This window comes from Urocitellus parryii, chromosome 13, assembly GCF_045843805.1.
Source record: "Urocitellus parryii isolate mUroPar1 chromosome 13, mUroPar1.hap1, whole genome shotgun sequence".
In the NCBI taxonomy this organism is placed as follows: domain Eukaryota; kingdom Metazoa; phylum Chordata; class Mammalia; order Rodentia; family Sciuridae; genus Urocitellus; species Urocitellus parryii.
Window position 1 is genome coordinate 66,652,700 of NC_135543.1, and position 18,847 is coordinate 66,671,546.

An 18,847-nucleotide genomic window follows, 5' to 3' on the forward strand; every position below is an offset into this window, starting at 1 on the left:
AACAGGCAAATCCATAGACAGAAAGTGGATTAGTGGGTGCCAGGGGGGATGGGACTGATTGTGAATGGGGTTTCTTTTTGAAGCAATAAAATCTTCTGAAGTTGACTTTAAGGGCTGGGGGTGTAGCTCTGTGGTGCAGGGCTTCCCTAGCACGTACAAGGCCCTAGGCTCAATCCCAGCACTACACACAAAAATAAATAAATAAAGGACTACCGAAAGGCACACATCTGTAAATATTTGCTAAAACTTCTGATCGCACACTGTAAGTAGATAAGTTGCATAGGGTGTGCATAATCTCAACAAAGCCTGTTCTGGGCTCCAAGTCACCTGTGAGGAGTCAGAAAGGGAGAGGCCTGGGCAGGGCTAGGGTAAACATGAGGCAACCCAGACTGCAGGAATTCTCAACCTGCTAATGCCCACATCACGCGCCTGGAACCACATGCCTCCACCTCAGCCCTGGAGATGCTTGGGGCCAGGTGTTGGCGATGGGGGCTGCCCTGGACGCTGCAGGGTCCACTCAACAGCTCCCTGAGCTCTGTCCACCAGATGCAGCCCCTCCTGCACTGTAGTATCTGAAGGTGACTCCAGACACTGCCAATGTTCCCTGGGTGCAAATTCAACACCCAGACAAGCCTCCATCCCCTCCCTGCACTCTACTCCCTTCCTGTCCCCTGCTCCTAGTGCCCAGGTAGCATCCCCAGGCTAACAATGCCCCTGCTCCAGAGCCCTTAACCAGAAGCCCTGTTCCCACCCTGGACCCAAAGCTCTGTCCTCACTGATGCTTCCCACTCACAGTTTATGTGGGATTTGCTTCTAGTCACTTTATCATGCGTTCATCTGAAGGGCTCACACCTTACTGATGAGACTCCAAGATGCCACACAGGCACACACAAAACAGCAGCGCTGGGTCAGTAAAATGAAACAGGACCACACAAGAGGAAGAGAAAGAAAGAAAGAAACAAGGAAGGCCACGGAAGGGGGAGTCAGGATACAAGATCCACTGAGAAATAAATGCTTACCACTCAGAACAAAGATCATATTTAAAATTTATGACAAAGCGACACACAGCCCTCTCATGAGGTAACCCAAGGAGGCACCAGAGCCAACACCAAGAGAAAGGGACAACACGTAGAGAGGAAGAGAAGGCCAAGTCTCACAAAACCTCAGGCAGGAGGAGAGGGCGGGTGAGGCATGTGCTGGGATGGAGGGAGAGAAAAGAGCCCAAGCACAGCCACAGGAAGGACCACAGGCCCCTCTCGACAGCTTGGAGGTGCCATGCAACCAAAGCACCAGGCTCTTCATGTTCCATGGGGGCTCAGGCCCCTCTGCCAGAAGTGCTCCCCAACCCCTGCCCTTTCTCTGCTAATGCTCATGGCATGCAGCAGTGCTCAGACAGGTGGACATGGCTGGCTGCTCAGGTGGAATGGGGGCCGAGGGAAAGGTCCTGAGTCCCATCAACTCCCCAAGTCTGTGCATCAAAACTGGTAGACCTAGGAGATCCTCCAGGTGGTGAGAGAGAAGGGTTGGAGGTGTTTTCAGGGGAGGGGCAGAAAGATGGCGAGGTGCCCAACTGAAGACAGCAGCAGATGGCCACGCTGGAAGCCTGGTAACTCTAGGGACCCCAGACACGGGGAGTACTGCACTGCTGTGGCCCTGTCTGTGCCATCTGTGCAAGTCCTCAGCTCCCTGAGCTCTGTCCACCAGCCTGGCCATGGCAGAACACTCTAGAAGCTCTGCATCTGCACCGTCACTAGGCAGGGAATCCAGGGTGTCAGCCATGACAGAGCCTTCTGCTGGTCAAGAGTGTTTGGGCCCATGCAGGCCTATGGGTAGGTGGCCCTGTGGTAAGACACAAGAACTGAGGGGCATACACAAGTCACGCGCTGGCCTGGCAATACCACATGGCAGTGAGGGCACCCAAACACCTGCATTTTCATTCCAGGGCAACCATACTTCCTTCCATCCCTGATACACCCGCGTGGGCAGCAAGATTCAGCTGGCCTGCCGCCTGGCACCACCACCCAGCACACACCCAACTGCAGAGAGCTCAAGCAGGCTCTGACTGGCCACAGGAGGGTTAGCTTTCCCCAGGTAACCACCTTGTGACAGGTGAGCTGGTGTGATATTAGCACAACAGAGATGCTACAGAGGACAGGCTCTGCTCTCTGAAGAACTACACTGGTTGGGTAGGGCAGGGGCACGGACCTAGATCCAACCAGCTGGGTTCCATCCCAGCTTCCCCTTCCTTGGGACCACCCAGCAAGAGCCAGTATGCAGGGGTGTTGGCTATCCTCCTTACTGACCCCCAGAGTCTCCAACCCCACCCACCCAGGACACTATGTCTGCCCTGATGGCACAAGGCAGCCCCGGCAGCTCACTAGGCCTTTGTGTATGCACGGGGCCCTGCTCTCCCAGCCTGCATGAAGTTCTCTGGCCTCTGCCATCTGGGAAATGAGGCCATGTCCCTCTCAATCCTGTCCAGAATATTCCTAAGATGCTCATCCACCTACCAGGGGCCCCGAACCCCCCAGAAAGCTGACAAGATGTCCACCTCAGGTCCCCCACACAGCAGACATCAGGAGACAGAACCCCAGAGCCACTTCACACGCCTGTTTCCTCATGTGTGACAGGACACTGGTAGGGTCACCAGGATGACCAGGTCTGAAGATCAGACACAGGTTTAAGCATGTTTGGTATCATGAAGTTTCACATGTTCTCAAGGGGGGCTGGATGTGGAGGAGGACAGACACCTAACCAGTAGTCACTGGGCCGGGGTGGGGGGGATCAGAGAAGCTGTCGGGGGCAAGGTAGTGGGTCAAAAAGGGCAAACTGAGGGCCAGCAAGACCAGTGGGTGGAAGACACAAGTGTGCCCTCTCCAACCCATGAAGGCACAAGCCTCAGGCAGTGAGAGAGGACAGCCATGCCATGGCCACAAAGGAGCTTAGCAGTGGCTCAGACCAGGACACAAAAGCAGCAGGGAGACAGGAGCTGAGGAGTGGCTAGGAATGGGGGGAGTCCAGACACGGGGGTGGGGGGGGGGCTTCCCAGCCAGGTACATGGGAGGCCAAGCCCAAGAGGACAGAGTGCCACAGGCATAAGGACCAAGGACAGAGGTGGGGACCCAAAGAAATGAGGGCAGGGGTACACAGGGAGACTCAGGATTTCCTCCTGAGCCAGGAACAGGAACAGCAGGACTCTCCCGCCCCTCCCATCTTTGACTCACTGAACTCATTTCCGGCCCAGCAGGGGTCACCCAGCCCTCTCTGCTGCCAAGGAAGGCAGCGTGATGTGCTGGACTGTAGAGAGCCCCTGCCCACCCCTGCACTGGCTTTGCAGGACAAGAGGAGCCAGAATAAAAGGGATGGCAGCAGGGGCAGATGTGGCTAGTCTCCCCCTCGGGATGGCCTCGTCTCCCACCCTCACCAGAGCAGCACTTACCAGGGAAATGATGTCACCACTGTGGCTAGAATCTGAGGGCTGTCCCCCAGGTCCAGCTCCTCCCCAGGCCCCCAGAGCTCACTGGCCCCAGGGCCAGTGTCCCCAAATTCCTGGATGGTGGGCTGCGAGCTGCCTATGGGGCCCTGGCTGCTGCACACCCTGGTACCCCATGATCTGCTGACCTCTTGGTCTTACAGCTACAGCAGGCCCAGGGTGGGGCTCTCACAGCTAAAACAGGCCCAAAAGTCCTTGAAAGATATGGGGTCAAAGAAGACGGGTGTCCCCTAAGGGGCTTTAGAAACTACATGGGTACACAGGCGGGAAACTGAGGCTGACCCTGAAGACAAGGCTCTGTCCAGGTCTCGAGGCCCAGTGAAGAGCACAGCTAGTATCCACACATCTCCATGGGAACCTAGAGGCTAAAAGCTCAGGCCACAATCAGGACTGCAGCTCATGTGGGAATTGCTGTGTCTGCTGCTGTTCCTGGTGACAGAGTCCCTGGCCTAACCCGGGACGCCCAGGTCTGTCCACACCCTCGCCTTGGTCATAGGGACTCAGCACTGGCAGGCGTCTCCCAGGCTCTCAGACCCATCTTTATCCCTATGGCCACAGACCACAACAGGACCAGGGCTCCTCCAGGGTCCTGACGAAGGCCTGCAGCGCTCTCCTTTGACACCGTCCTCCTCTGGTGCAGGCCTACCTTCCAGGAATGGTCTCGCCCTGAAGAAATAAAACCTTCCCCAGGTGAGGGAGTGCCCAGCGAGGGGAGCACACTGTGGGCACCAGACCTGGGCCCCACAAAGGGCTGATCACTTCTCTGGTCTGGGCCTCCTCAGGGCACCTGCCTCACCAGCAAGTTGGGCAGAACCCAGATGCTGAAGTGCTCATGCCTTCACCTCTGAGCTGTGGGGAACAAGACCAGAGGAAAGGGGGGAACCTGGAAGAAGTCACAAAAGCCAGCACAGCACCAAGGCACACCTGCCATGCAGTGCCACTATCACAGGTGACAGACAGTACCCCCAACCAGCAAACCTCCTTCAGCTCCTGGGCCACTGATGTGAGGCGCTCATTCTCTGACTGCGTGTTGGTGAGGACGTTGCGCAGCTGCTTCAGCTCCGTCTGCAGCTCCAGCACCTTCCGCACATAGTACTGCTCCTTGGAGGCCGACTCCTGGATCAGGCTCTCTTCGCGGCTCTCACCATCTGCAGCCACCTTCTTGTGGTTTGTGTGCGCCTGTCCAAATGCCTGTATCAGGAGATAAGACACTCATGACACTGCTGTCCCAGGACCACAGAACCAAGGAGATGATCTCACTGCAGGAGAGCAGGCTAGGGGTGAGGGCCTCAGTGTGGGAGGTGCTGTGTGGCGCGTGTGCGAGCCCTCTTCACCATAATGAACACCAACAGAGTCTTAGGAGGAGTGTGGACAGTAACAGGGTTCTGGGTTCAGGACATCATGTAGACAAGTGTGGCAGGATCTCCCTCTAAGTGGGACCAAGTGCCAGGCCTCATCCTTGGGGCTGACACGGAAGCTCCTGAGATCCATCAGGAGTCCGACTCCATAAGCCTGGCTGATCCAATGGGGAACAACCCCAAGGCTATCCACACAACCATGACCTCCTCCCCACTCCAAATAGGGAAACCAAGGCTCAGGGAAGTGCACTGCCCCCGCCCCCCACAAGAGGTAAGGAATCTTCCCACCCAGCCACTTAATGCTGACCCATCCCCCTTCATTTGTTCTGAAAGAAACCTGAGCAGTCAGAGCCCCAGAAACCAAGGATGGCAATGGGGTAAAAAACTGCCAGAGAGCCCAGCACAGTGTGTGCAGACCCAGAGGTGAAGACACCATTGCGTCCCAGACAGAGAAGCCCTGGGGCTCAGAGAGAAACCCCTAAGGAAGAGCAACCAACAATGGGCTGGCCTAACCCGGGACACCCAAGTCTGTCCACACTCTGAGGTCAGCAGCTGTGCCATGCCCACACCCGTCCTAAGGACCCTGGCCAGCCTAGTCTCCTGTTCTCTGCCCCTGTGAAGGGCCAGACACTCAGCAGGTGTCCTCCCTGCTCCCTCCTCTGTTTACAAGACACCAGGCCCACAGCACGAAACAAAATCAAGAGAAGGGCTACTAAAGAGCAAGAAAATGGATGATTTTTTTTTTTTTGGTCTTAAAAAAGAACAATTTCTTCCTTTAATACTTATCGTTAAGTCTAGGAATTCAGCCCAAGAAAGCAACTGGGAGAATGTACAAAGCTGTGTTGCACAAGGATGCTACCAAGCAGGTGACTTCTAACGTCCATTAATCGAAACAGAGGGCAACCCACTTCCCTCCCGACAGGGACCAGCGAAAAGGTCTGGTCTGAGCATCAGGTTCCATGGGGCCCAGAGTGGAGCCAGGAGGAGAGGGAAGACAGGCCCACCTCAGGTCATCACAAGGACAGAGGACCCTGCCTGCAAGCACACCTGGGAGCAGCCACGCGTGTATGTCCCATGTTGTGGGGAGCACTGGAACGGACCAAGAGACACTACAACCCAGTAGGACAACCAGGGATGGCTCCGGGACTGCATGGGGAGGCCTGGGGCTCACACTGTGACACTCCTACAGCAGATCTATGGATGTTCATGTCATCCATCCTTTCTCAAGCGGACAGGGACATGATCACCTGCCCTCAGCCCAGCAATGCTCTGTGCTCCAACGCAAAGCAGCTCATCTTTGTGATTCCTGTTCCGCACTCTCATGCCGGTCCCAGGAAGGGCCTAAGTAACAAAATGCTACATTTGCACAGCACCTGACGCAAGCTGGCTGCCCAGTGCAGGACACGGGAAGGGAAGCTAGACATGGAACTGGCCCCAACCCAGGGCTTCTAGCCTGAGTGACAGTTCCCGCCCCAAGTCCCTCATTAGATAAGGGGTGGCTGTAGGCCACAGGCCAGCACAGGGCAGTGCCAGGCCAGCAGGGTCTGACTTGCATGGACTGGATGCCAGCACCTGTGCAGCTCGGGACACACCCACAAACTTGAAACTGGAGCTGCAGACATCTCAGAGGCTTTCTTGGAGTGCGATGGATACACGCTGTGACACACCAAGTCAAGTCCAGGCCTGCCCACCTGGACCTTGAATCTCCTCTTCCATCCAAGCTCCCAGTCTGGAGCCTTCGGGTACCCCAGATGGCTTTGCATACACAAAGTAACAGAGCCTCTAGTTCAGAGACGATGGCCACAGGGAACAAATCTACTTCCTATGTGAAAAATTTTTTAAAAACTGAACAGTGATGGAAATAATTTGAATGAATAATAAGTAGCAGTTTTATCAGGTCATTGGCACCAGGTAATGAGTGACAAGATGACAGAAGCTACACAATGGTCCTCACCCCACAGCAGAAACTTCCGGGTCATGGTACAGAAAAGTCACCTGGGGTGGGGGGAGGAGTGGTGGCCTGTGGAGGGGGAGGGGGAGCTGGAAGACAGGAGGCAGGGCAGAGGAGGCAGACCTGTGCACAGAGGAGTCTTCAACAAGGATGGTGGGATGGTCAGCACAGGCTGAGGAAGCCAGGCAAAAGGACACACAGGGGCCAGAGGGAACAATCCCCATCACTCACAAAGTCTGAAAACAAGAGCCAGTTCCCACCAGAACTGGCCAGAGGGAGCCCTCCAAGGACTGGCAAAAATCAGTCAGGATTAAACGCTGCTCTGGTATGGCACAGCAAAGGATAAAGACAAACCCTGGGCCGGCTCACGTATCTGTAGTCCCAGCAACTCAGGAAGCTGAGGCAGGAGGATTGCCAAGTTCAAGGCCAGCCTGGCAACTTATCAAGACCTTGTCTTGAAACAGAAAATAAAAAGGGCTAGGGCTTAGCTCAGTGGTACAGAGAACCTGGGGTTCAAGTCCCAGTAATGTCAATAATAATAATAACAATAATTAAATTAAATAATAAATAAAGACAAACCCTGAAAGAATCAACATTTCCTAGCCACTACATCATAGAACAAAGCTGAAGAACCAGGTGAGATCCACAGCAAACCAAGCTAAGGAAGAAACATCAATGAATAGCACTGAGTGCTAATGTGACCATGGAAGGAGTAGCTGGGCCGAGAAGTAGGGTACCAGAAGTCAAAGTAGGGTACCAGAGTCCCCCAAGTCAAGAGCTGGGGAAGGTACATCATGCTAAGCAGGGACATCAGATTCAACAGAATCAAACAGACCTTCTGAGGAGAAAAATAGGTATTAACAGCGGACCCACTGTGCAGAAGAAGATTAACTCTGAACCCTACCCAAAACTACCCTAGGAAACTACCCAAAATTAAACCAAACAAAACTGAGTACCAGTCAAGGGTGGAACAACTTCAAGGGGCCTACGGCATGGGTAACTGGAGAAACACCGGAGAAGAAAAGGGGACAAGAGAGAAAATATCTGAAGACAAAAATGACTCCCCACCCCAAAAAATAGCTTATAAATTTTCCAAAATTTGATGAAAATTATAAACCCATAAATATCAGCAGCTTGTCAACCCCAAGCACAACATGAAGACAATTATACTGAGGTTTGACATAAAATTGTCCAAAGCCAGTGACAACAAAAATACTAAAATCAGGCAGAGAATACATGCCCTACAAAGGAAAAAAGAAAGGATGATGGCAGATTTCTATGACAAGCCAGAGACAACGGAGCAACAGCCTAAAAAGCACAGCAACTGCTAACCAGACCATCACCCCCAGAAGACGTTGCTCACAAACAAGGTGAGATGAAGATTTCAGACACACAAAAGCCAAAAGAATTTACCAACAACAGACCTGCTTTACAAGGCATGGAAGTAAAATCCCTCACGTGGAAGAAAAATGGTACCAGACAGAAATCTAAACCTACAAGGAAGAATGAAACACACCAGAGTGGCTAACTATGTTGGTCAAAGTAAAAGACTTGTTCTCATTATTTAAGTCTCTTTAAAAGAAAATTAAATTGAGATTCAATGCAATGCCTATCAAAACTCCAAAGCCATTTTTTTAAGAAGTGGAAAAGCTAAATTTAAAATTCACATGGAATTAGAAAGGTCCTGGAATAGCTAAAAGAATGCTGAAAAAGTAACAAAGAGGGAGGGCTCATAATTTCTAATATTAAAACATAAAATGAAGCTATAGTGTTTAAAACAGTGTAGTAATGGAATCGCAATAGACAGAGACCGCTGGAACAGACAGCATCCAAAAATAAACCCCAAACATATGCTCAGTTGATTTTTGACAAGAGTACAAAAATAATTCAATGATCGAAAAATAGTTTTTTAACAAATGGTGCTGGAACATGTGAATATCTACATTAATAAAAGATTTCTATAAAATCCCCAAATATTTAGCAACTAAACAACACACTTCCAAGTAACCCATGTGTCAAATGATAGTATTGGGGCAGGGGACTGGGAATTGAACTCAAGGGCACTGGACCATGGAGCACATCCCCAGCTCTATTTTGTATTTTATTTAGAGGCATGGTCTCACTGAGTTGCTTAGCGCCTCAGTTTTGCTGAGGCTGCCTTTTAACTTGCAATCCTCCTGCCTCAACCTCCCAAGCCATGTGCCACAGCACTGGCCCAAATGAAAGTATTTTTAACTAAATACAAATGAAATGTAAGTAAGAATGTAGGCATGTCAATAAGCAAGTACTTAGGATATTTATAAGACTAAATGCCTACTATAGAAAAAAAGACAGGCTGGGGTCGTGGCTCAGGTAGAGCACTCACCTTGCACATGCGAGTCCCTGGGTTTGATCCTCAACACCACATAAAAAAAAATCAATAAATAAAATAAAGGTATAAAAAAATTAAAAAGAAAAAAAAGACAAGTCCAATGACTTCAGTTTCCATCTTTAAAAAACTAGCCCAGGAACCACAGGCACAGGCTGGCATCTGATGAGTTCTGTGAGGAAAGGTCAGCTGGCCCAGTCAGAACTGTCCTCTGCAGCTGGTGCTTATGCATTCACTTCTTCCCTCAGTTGCTCAAAAAACATATGGCAGCATCAGTGGAATACTAGGACACAACTTTGCCTAAACTCCAGGTCCTCTCCTAATCTAGTGTGGGACTACAACTTGTAGGGCCACTTAGGAAATCAGTATCTACTAAAGCTAAACACGCACCTGTTCTCTGATGCAGCATTACCACTCCTAGGCATGTACTAGAGAGGAACCCTGAAAAAACACATTTATAGGAACATTATTTACAAAAGGCTGTACCAGGGGCTGGGGTTATGGCTCAGTGGTAGAGTGCTTACCTCACACCCATGAGGCACTGGGTTCAAATTCTCAGCACCACATAAAAATAAATAAATAAAATTAAGAGATTGTGTCCATCTACAATCAAAGTAATATTTTTTTTAAAAAAGCCTATACCAGCAAGTTTCCAAGTAAACAGAAAAAGGATCAATGAATGTGGTGTATTCATGCAATAGAATACTATGCAGAAATGAAAAATGGGATATTGCTAGAGACAACAGAGATATATTTCCTATGATATAAAGTGAAAGATACCAGAAAACTACAGTATAAGCTGCATGTACTTTACATACAGATCTGTATAAAGTTTCTATACAAAGTTTCAATAGGTAAAGCTTACTTAGGTTGTTAGAAGTGACCCTTTGGGACAGGGAGGGTCAGTGCCTGGAGGACACTTGAGAGATTTAAGGTCTTAATTCTTTCTTTTTTCTTTTTCTTTTTCTTTTTTTTTTTTTTTTTGAGAAAGAGAGAGAGTGTTTTTAATATCTATTTTATTTCTTTTTTTTTTTTTTTTTAGTTTTCAGTGAACACAACACCTTTGTTTGTATGTGGTGCTGAGGATCGAACCCGGGCCACGCGCATGCCAGCGTGCTACCGCTTGAGCCACATCCCCAGCCCCTTAAGGTCTTAATTCTTGATCTGGGGCTTGTTGGGTGAAAACACATTTCTGGGAGCACTGAACGGTTCAGGTTCAGTCACTCACAGGGGCAGCCCTGTTCTCTTGCTTGGCGGCTCAGTTCTTCACTGGGCAATAGTTTAGCACAGTCCAAGGTTTTGGTGTTGGGTAGAAGAAAACAGCGTGAACCAATCAGGCTGCCCCTAAGGCCACTGGTGGGAAATCTGCCCCGCCCCCAACATCTGGACATGAAAGCTACCAGGAAAAGCATTCCCTCAACCACTTAAGTGACAAAATCTCACCACTACAGGCCCAGGACCCTGACACTTCAAGAATTTTGCAGTTGGCAGAAAATGCCAGAGCTTCTCATCCAAAAGTTGCCTTTCCAGAGACAGGTGACAGCTTCACCCAGGATTTCAGAGCCGACTTGAGGTTTCAGAATGCGGCCGCAGGTATGCTTCAGGAGGCTAGTGAAGCGGACCTGGCGGGTTTATCTAAAGACACCAATCTGTGTGCCACCCACACTCACCACTATCATGCCCAAAGACACCCAACTGGTTTGCTGGATACGGGGAGAGAGTTTAAGGGAAAGCAGTTTTTATGGAGTTGTATAGTACACTCTATAAAATACTTTGATTTATACTTTGTCCCCCCTCCACCTTTTTGGTAAGAAACTGCTAATAATATATTGTGCTTGCACTTCAGTCATTCCATCTTCCACTCAGGATGAAAGCTAAAAGTGACTGCTCACAGACCTCAGGAGTGACAAGTTGCTAATATGCAGAAAGGATGGTTGATGTTCTTGCTTCTCAGGATGCGTGTTTCTATGTTTTAATGAGTTGTCGGGTAGCTATTAAGGTACTAGAACTGATAAATAATTATAGAGAGTCCTTTTGCAATAAACCTGGTTAAGACTTGATACAGGTGTTTAACAAGTGGGGCTGTTAAGTTTGACCTTACATCCCTGTGACAGAATGTGGGCTTTTCCAAGAGTAAAGATACAAGTCTTAGCCATAGTATAACTAAGAGTTTACAAAAAAGATACCTGTCTGCCATAGGATACACTATGTACATCTTAATAGCTATTTTATGTATCATAGTGTGAACGTTTTTAAATTAAATGTTTCATATTCACACAAAATAACAAATAAAATCCCCCTCTGATTTATGCTCTGTATACTTTTCCTCAATAAAAAGTTAAAAAACTAAACGCCAGAAAACAAACAAATGAAACTCAAAGAAAAGAGCCAGATGCAGTGGCACACACCTGTAATCACAGAGACCTGGGAAGCTAAGGCGGGAGTACCACAAGTTCAAGGGCAATTTAGCAAGACTCTGTTTCAAAAAGAAAAAGGGCTGGGAACAAAGCTCAGTGGTAGAGGCGTGAAGTCCTGGGTTCAATCCTAAGGGGCCAGGTGGAAGCTCAAGGCTCTTGCCCTCCTGGACCACAGGGGCGCACTCACCTGGGCTGTGAGGAGGCAGCACCTTGGTGATGGCTCCCAGGGGCTCTATGGAGGGTGCAGCTCTTGAGCAGAGCTGCTGGTACACACCCTGCCCACTGTGCTGAAGCTGCCCAGGTTCAGCAAGATCCAACAGGGCTGCAAGAGTCCAGGCATGAGGTCACAGCCAGCCAGGCGCCTTCAGGAAGGAGCCTGCCCACGTTTGCTCCTGGCCAACATGCAGGCCCCCTCCCCACCCCCTGGGATGCTGGTCTTTAGCCAGCCACACCCAGATGGACGTGATGCAATCATCTGTGCCTACAGGGAGCCAGGCCAGCCATGGCTAGGGAGGCTGGATCCTCCCTTGGGACACGGCCACAGGACACGCACTGGGCCTGATGGTCTCGGAGTAGAGGAGGTGCAGGGGCAGGAGATGGAAGGCAAGCTCCAAGGCAGGAAAATAAATCACAGGGGATCTGGGGGCAGGACTTGAAGATCAACATGGTGGAAGAGGTGGATGAGGGAACATCATCAGCAACCACATGGGAAAAGCACCAGGAGTCCTTCTGAAGGCAGTGGAAGACAGTAGGGAGCCTCAAGGGCTTGAAGGTGGAGGAAAGGGCTTGGGCAGGAAGGAAAGCTACACCAGACCCCAGGGAGGCCAAAGGGGAGAGTCAGGACAGTGGGGAGCAACAAGGGAACAACAGCACCTGACCTCTGCAAACGCTGTGTTTCTATGGCCTTCCTGCTTCACCTGTGGGGCCAGCCTGTGGGTCCCCAGCACACAAGGCCTGGAGTCTCACTCAAGCTCTGAGTCCCACTGCAAGAGCTCCCAGCGGGTCCAGTCGGGGCCATCCAGGCCGGGGCTATCCCCTCCTTGCTCACCCTAAGGGCTGTCTGAATCACACAAGTACAGGACAGATGACCTCATCTCTCAATGACAGCAGTGTCTGTGACCTGTGGAAACCATGTCGTGATGACAGTGGCTGCTGCACACCAAGCACAGCCTGTGAGCTAGGCTATGGTCCACAGGCACCAAGCTCATGTGCCCACCTTGCATACAGAAAAACTGAGGCACAACAGAGCTCAGGGCCTCGCCAAGGATATCTGGTCTGGCCACAGTACAGAACAACGCAGTGCCAAAGTAGGGGCCTGACAGAACAGGGCCTTGGGGTCACATGCATGAGGTGAACCCAGCATCCCCACACCCAGTCCTGGGCAGGCAGCATGGTCAGCATCCCTGCCACCTCAGCTGGTCCATCACTGAAATAAGCTGCAGCATAGAGATGAGTGGCCACGATGGGCACCAGTTACAGTGTGCCTCAACTTCCCATCTGTAACCTAGATAATAATACCTCCAACCAGTGATCGTTGTGAGGATTTAGTCAGTTAACAACTCACTTCGAGAGCCCGTGTGGCCTCCACACCAGCAGCCCCACCAGCCCCACCTGGCCCCAACAACAGGAGGCCTGAAATACAAGTTCAGGGAGTCACACACTCTCTGCTCTCCTCTGCCTTCCATTTGTCCCAGAAGGAGTCAACTCCCCAACAGTCAGCACATGTCTGACTCAGGATGTGGCCAAGGTTCTCATCACTGGACCCCAGTGTCAACATGCTGAGAACCCCCCTCCCCAAATGACCCCAGGTCAGGGGCAGCAAATGAGAGCCTGGATGGCTCCAGAATGAGCTGTCTGATGGCCAGGCCCCAGCCCACACCAGATGCTCTGGTTCCCACTGTCCTGAACAGAGGCTGAGAGCCAGAAACAGAAGCAGGACAACAGAAATGGTCAAGGGCTGGTAAGTGCTTCCTGCAGTTTAAAAGCAGAACTTACTGGTTTCAAGACACCAAGATGCCTCCTTCAGTTTTATTTAAGGAACATCATTGACCATCTAATAGCTGTTTTTCCATAGAACAGGTGGCAGCAGTTCTCACCCTCTCATGATTTTGGCATCTGCAATGCTCCAACTGTCTCCTGCGTGCACCTCTACCAACCAATTCGTTTGCATGCTACTTTCTATGGTCCATTACATAAAATCTGTAAGCATATGCTGGAAGGGCGGTATCCCGTACTTACTCTGAGCCTGGTGCAGAGGAAATGAAGGCCGCTGATCAGAGTCTGGGGGATAGGGAGGTGCCCCAGATGGAGGAAACAGTGTAGGCAAAGCACAGAGGTAGGGCAAGGTGGAGCAAGGAGAGCTGGGTTCACATCAGGGCCTCTCAACCTCCAAACAGGAATCCCCTCCCCTCCTCCTTGGCCACACCAGGCGGACCCCAGCCTGACAACCTGCTGTGCAGGAAGTATCCTTTCCTGAGCATGTCCCAGTTGCCTGCAGTCACATCATTTGGGCTCCTGTCCTGGCTCTGCCACTCACCCTTGCTGTGCCCCTCTATAAAGCAGGCTACAAGGCTGTAGGGCATAAGGAAGGCCAGCTCTGTCCCAAGGAAGCATGGGCACTGGCTCCACACTTTGTTACAGTCCACTTGTGAAGACTAACAGGACTTGAAGAGCAGTTCCCAAGTCAGTGCCTGCCCCTCTCCACTTGCCACATGGTTGGCCTGTCCCTGCTAGTCCCCTCAAGGCCACATGCCAGAGGTCCTAAACATCCTTGCTGTCCACCTGCAGAGGAGATGCCCTGCTCTGCAGCCCGAGGGGCTGCCTGGCTGTCTGACAATGCCAACTGAAACAGTTTCTTTGTTTAAAAAGGAAAACCACCCACCCTCTGTCCACTGTTGAGAGCACTGTGGATACTGCACAAAGAGTGTGCCTGTCCCAGCCGTAGTACAGGCTGACCCTTCAGTCTCCAGACAAACCTGTGCAGAGCCTGGAAACAGGTGTACGTCAGACACTCAACACAACCCCACCCCCACAGACACACTGTCCACAGGGACCTGGTTTCCTAGGGAAGACCTATGCCAACAGGGCCAGAAACAGGCTTCCAGGCAGGGCTGTCCCAGGAATTCTTTCTTCCTAAACCAGTTTGGTCATCTGATGTAGCAGTCACAACATTTGCCAAGGCAGGGAACTGGCCTCAGCATTCTGATGAGGAAAGGCTTGTTCCAGGAAACAGTTTACACAATGACGCTGGGATCCCTCCACTCCTTTGTCAGCGTTGATCCAATACCACTCACCCACAGATGGCAGGTCCAATACTTGTTCCTGAAAGGCCACCATGCCTGCATCCAGGGTGGGCCCACCTTCCTGAAAGGCTGGGCAGGGGAATCCCAGGAATCCCTGAATGGCACCATCCACCCACCCTAGCACCATCTGCTTGGGTAGGGCCCACGCACCACCTGCTGGTGGACCCACTGCTAGACTCCTGGTCAGGGCAGGGGAAGCAGGGTGAAGATGCAATCCTCACCTATTTCTGATTCCACAGGAAGCCAAATGGCATCAAATCTTATTATATTCAAGATGGGACTCAGGACTATTAAGCTGATAAAAATATAAAAAGAAACAGTGCATTAACGCTATTTCTATGAGATAAGTAATTTACAGCATTAAGAGATTTAATTCACAATCAAAGGTTGATTAAACCTTTCATGACCCAAAGAGCCTAGTATACTGTACAAAAGTGTCGATTAGGCAAAGAGCAAGAAATCTGGGACCCCCACAGTGACAGTGGCAGGCAACTGGGACCGGTACAAACATAGAAGACAACACCAGGACTAAGGACACAACCTTCTTTCCAAGAAAAGTTCTTTTTTGGAAGAAAATGATATCAAAAAGGGACACAGAACATCAGAGTAATCTAAAAAAGAAACTTCACTTTCATGTATGTGCACCACGCAAGAACAAAAGTAAATCTACAACTGTTTTAAAAATGTAAACATTAGAGGAAACTATGTTCGTCTGCACCCAAACATGAAAACAAAAATGACCTCTTAAATAATGTCTCTATCAGAGACGGCACACAGAACAAAACAACAGGAAACCGTGTAAACAAAAAATAGAAACGTATCATATCAAAACTCAGGGATCACTGCCAAGAAGTCCTGTGCTGGAGGAGTGGCTCTGCACTAAAAATAAATATTAATGATAAAAAGAAACAGTGCATCTACTCAGGGACTTCAGAAACTGAACAAGGTAGCAAGGCCAAGTCTCACCAAGGGACAGGGACACAACCAAACCCAGAAACAAAAGACTACAGCAGAACAACTGTTGGCACGTTTTGGCCACTTAGTGCATCCAAATCAGTAAATCCGTAAAAAGTACACATCCCTAAACCAGGTAACCCATCACTTACAACTGTGCCACAACATCTCTCTGTTCCACCTCCCATCCCTGGCCAGAGCAAGAAGCAGCAGGCCTGTCTCCCGGGACAGCAGAGCCAAGGCATGAAGTGCATGTCCAAGAGGAAGCCCAGGTGCCAGGCCGCAGGGTAGGACTCAAACCCAGGCCCAGTGTCCCTGTCTCTACCACATCCACTCAAACAATGAATGTTCTCCAGATTTCAACCCGTCTTTCCTTCCAGAAGGTAGGATCGAAGACCAAACCAATGCTGAACATGGAAGCAAACCACTGCAAATCTCATACAGAGAACCAATATTCATCTTATCAGTTACTCCCGTGATCAGAAGATCTTGCCCAGGAACCAAAAAACAGTAAGCGAATTCAGTTTTTTAAAAAACCTGGATTTAGCATCTGCTATGGAGCAGAACAGACCAACAAGCATAAGTAAATCATACATCAGAAGGCAAACTACCAACTTTTCTGGCACAGACAAACATTTAAAAACAAATTCCTTCAAATTTGATTGTTAGGTAAGGACAACATAACGAAAAAGAGCAATTACATTTATAACTTTACCTCAAAAAAAAAAATGAACCCCTAGACATTAATTTGACTAGAAACATGATTTACTCCCAAGGAAATTATAAATACACTAATGAAGAAGGCTACACTTAATATCGAGGTAAGATTATTCCTCAGTGGAGTTTATCCCCTGTGGACACCAAAGCTGCAGAGCTGGAAGGAAACTGTTTCAAATCTTTTGGAGATTACTTCAGACTAACAGTGAAATCTACCTAGAAGATTAGTGTGCAAAGGCCTCTCCCCCTTAACTCCATTTAAACATTTTTAAAAAGACATAATCCACATACCATAGTATCCACCCTGAATTAGACACCAATTCATTGGTTTATCATACATTCAGAGTTGCGTGACCATTATATTAATGCTCCCTTGTCACTACCCCCCCCCAAAAAAAAAAACAGCTCTCTCCATTTCAGTCACTCCCTAGCTCCCTTCCCCCTAGGCCGTGACGCCACTAAGCTATCTTTTGTCTTGATAAATCTGTCTATTCTAGACAGTTCACATAAATGTAATCACACAACCTGTGGCCTTCGGTGAATCCCTTCTTCCACTTGCCATAATGTTTCTGCAGGGTGTGTCAGCATGTCATTCCTTTTTTTCGACTGGATACTAGTTCATGGCATGGGCAGACCACATCCTATTAATCCATTTAATCATTTGATGAATGTCTGGGCTGTTTCTATTTTTAGGCTATAATGAATCGTGGTGCTATGAATTTACATCTCTAGATTTTTGCACAGATGTATATTTTCAATTCTCTAGGGTATATATGCCTAGGAGAAGAACATGGGGTCTCTTCAACTTTTATTTTTTTTAAGGAACCAAGTTGCTTCCACAGTGACTACCCCATCTTACATTCCCACAGTAGTGTAGAGGGTTCCAACTTCTCCACATCCTCCCCAGTACTTGCTGTCATCTGTCTTTTGATTATAGCCATCCTAGTGTGTTTGAGGTAACTTCTCATTTTATAATGAAACTATTAGAAACACTAAAAGCTACCACTCTGTATGTCTCATAAAGTATATTATTCTGCCTAATGCCTATCTCAAATTTCTGAGAATTCATGCTTCCATTTTACTGAGGAAGAAACTAAGGCTCTCAGCTGAGGCCATGAAAGGGCAGAGGCTCAGCTGGAATAGAGCTGTCCCTGCCCCCTTCATGCTGGCTCCTTCCACTGCACAAAGGGGTCAGAATTGCTACCTGAGGGCAAAGGGAGCCATACCCTGGCTATATCAAGGGGTCCCACATCAATAAGAACATGACAGCCAGGCACGGTGATGCATATGTGCAATGCCAGCAACTCCAGAGGCTGAAACAGGAGGATCATAAGTTTGAGTTCAGCCTCGGCAACTTAATGAGACCCTATCTCAAAATAAAACAAAAAGGGCTGGTGAGTCTAACTCAGAGGCAGAGTGCCCCTGGGTTTAATCCCTAGTACTGTCAGAAAAAAACAAAAACAAACCAACAACAAAAGACAGATGTCCAACAAGAGCACTGGATGAAGGTCCTGACAAGTTCATGCCAGAAGTACTGGAAATGATCCATGAGGAAGACAAATAGCACCGCAATGAGCTACTGCTATACACGGATTGGGATGGTTAGTATTTAACCAATGACAACAAAGGCCAGCAGTAAGAACAGTGAGGACTGGGGCTCCTTCACATTGCCCAGCTCTCTGGAGGATGGCCCATCCATGCCCAACAGACAGAAGCACTCTCCATCCGCAGGAGTGTTCAAACACCAAGCTAGAAACCACCCAAATGCTGTCCCCCTGAGTGGCTGAGGAGGATGTGGACATCTACACAACAAACCTCATACAGCAAGGGGTTCCAACAACCTACACACACCGGTACCACCAATATCACTCTCACAAAGTAACGCTGAGTGAACACGTGTGCTCCAGGTATAGTAAGTTGAAAGTGGACAAGATGGATCTGTGGTGTCACAGCCCCAAAAGACCTCGAGTAGCCCTGAGTGGCTGACAACACAATTTCTTGATCTGCTTGTGGCAGTGTAGGTGCACTCACTGTGATAAACCATGAAGCTGTGCCATTATGATCTAGGTCGATTCTGTATTCACCTTACACTATAATGAAAGGTGAAACCGCTCCTGAATTTAACTTGGAGAATAAAAACTACCCCCCTGGCCTACACTGGTGCCAAGGAGTCTAAAACTGACCTGTTCTCTGATCAGTGACATCTATATGTGTATATCGCCTGGCTTTTGTTTCTATAAATCATACTGCGTTGAGACTGGAGAAAAGCAATCTAGCTGCTTCTCTC

General features: G+C 49.3%; 1 protein-coding gene across 2 annotated transcripts in view; it reads right to left on the reverse strand.

The window, feature by feature from the left end:
- Nucleotides 1-18,847, reverse strand: part of Bicd2 (BICD cargo adaptor 2) — a 47,794-nt gene that overhangs the window by 11,519 nt on the left and 17,428 nt on the right. For both annotated transcript variants that reach the window (XM_026406933.2, XM_026406932.2), the window contains exon 2: nt 4,472-4,684. In XM_026406933.2, coding sequence (XP_026262718.2) covers nt 4,472-4,684 — 213 coding nt within the window. The remainder of the gene's footprint in view (nt 1-4,471; nt 4,685-18,847) is intronic.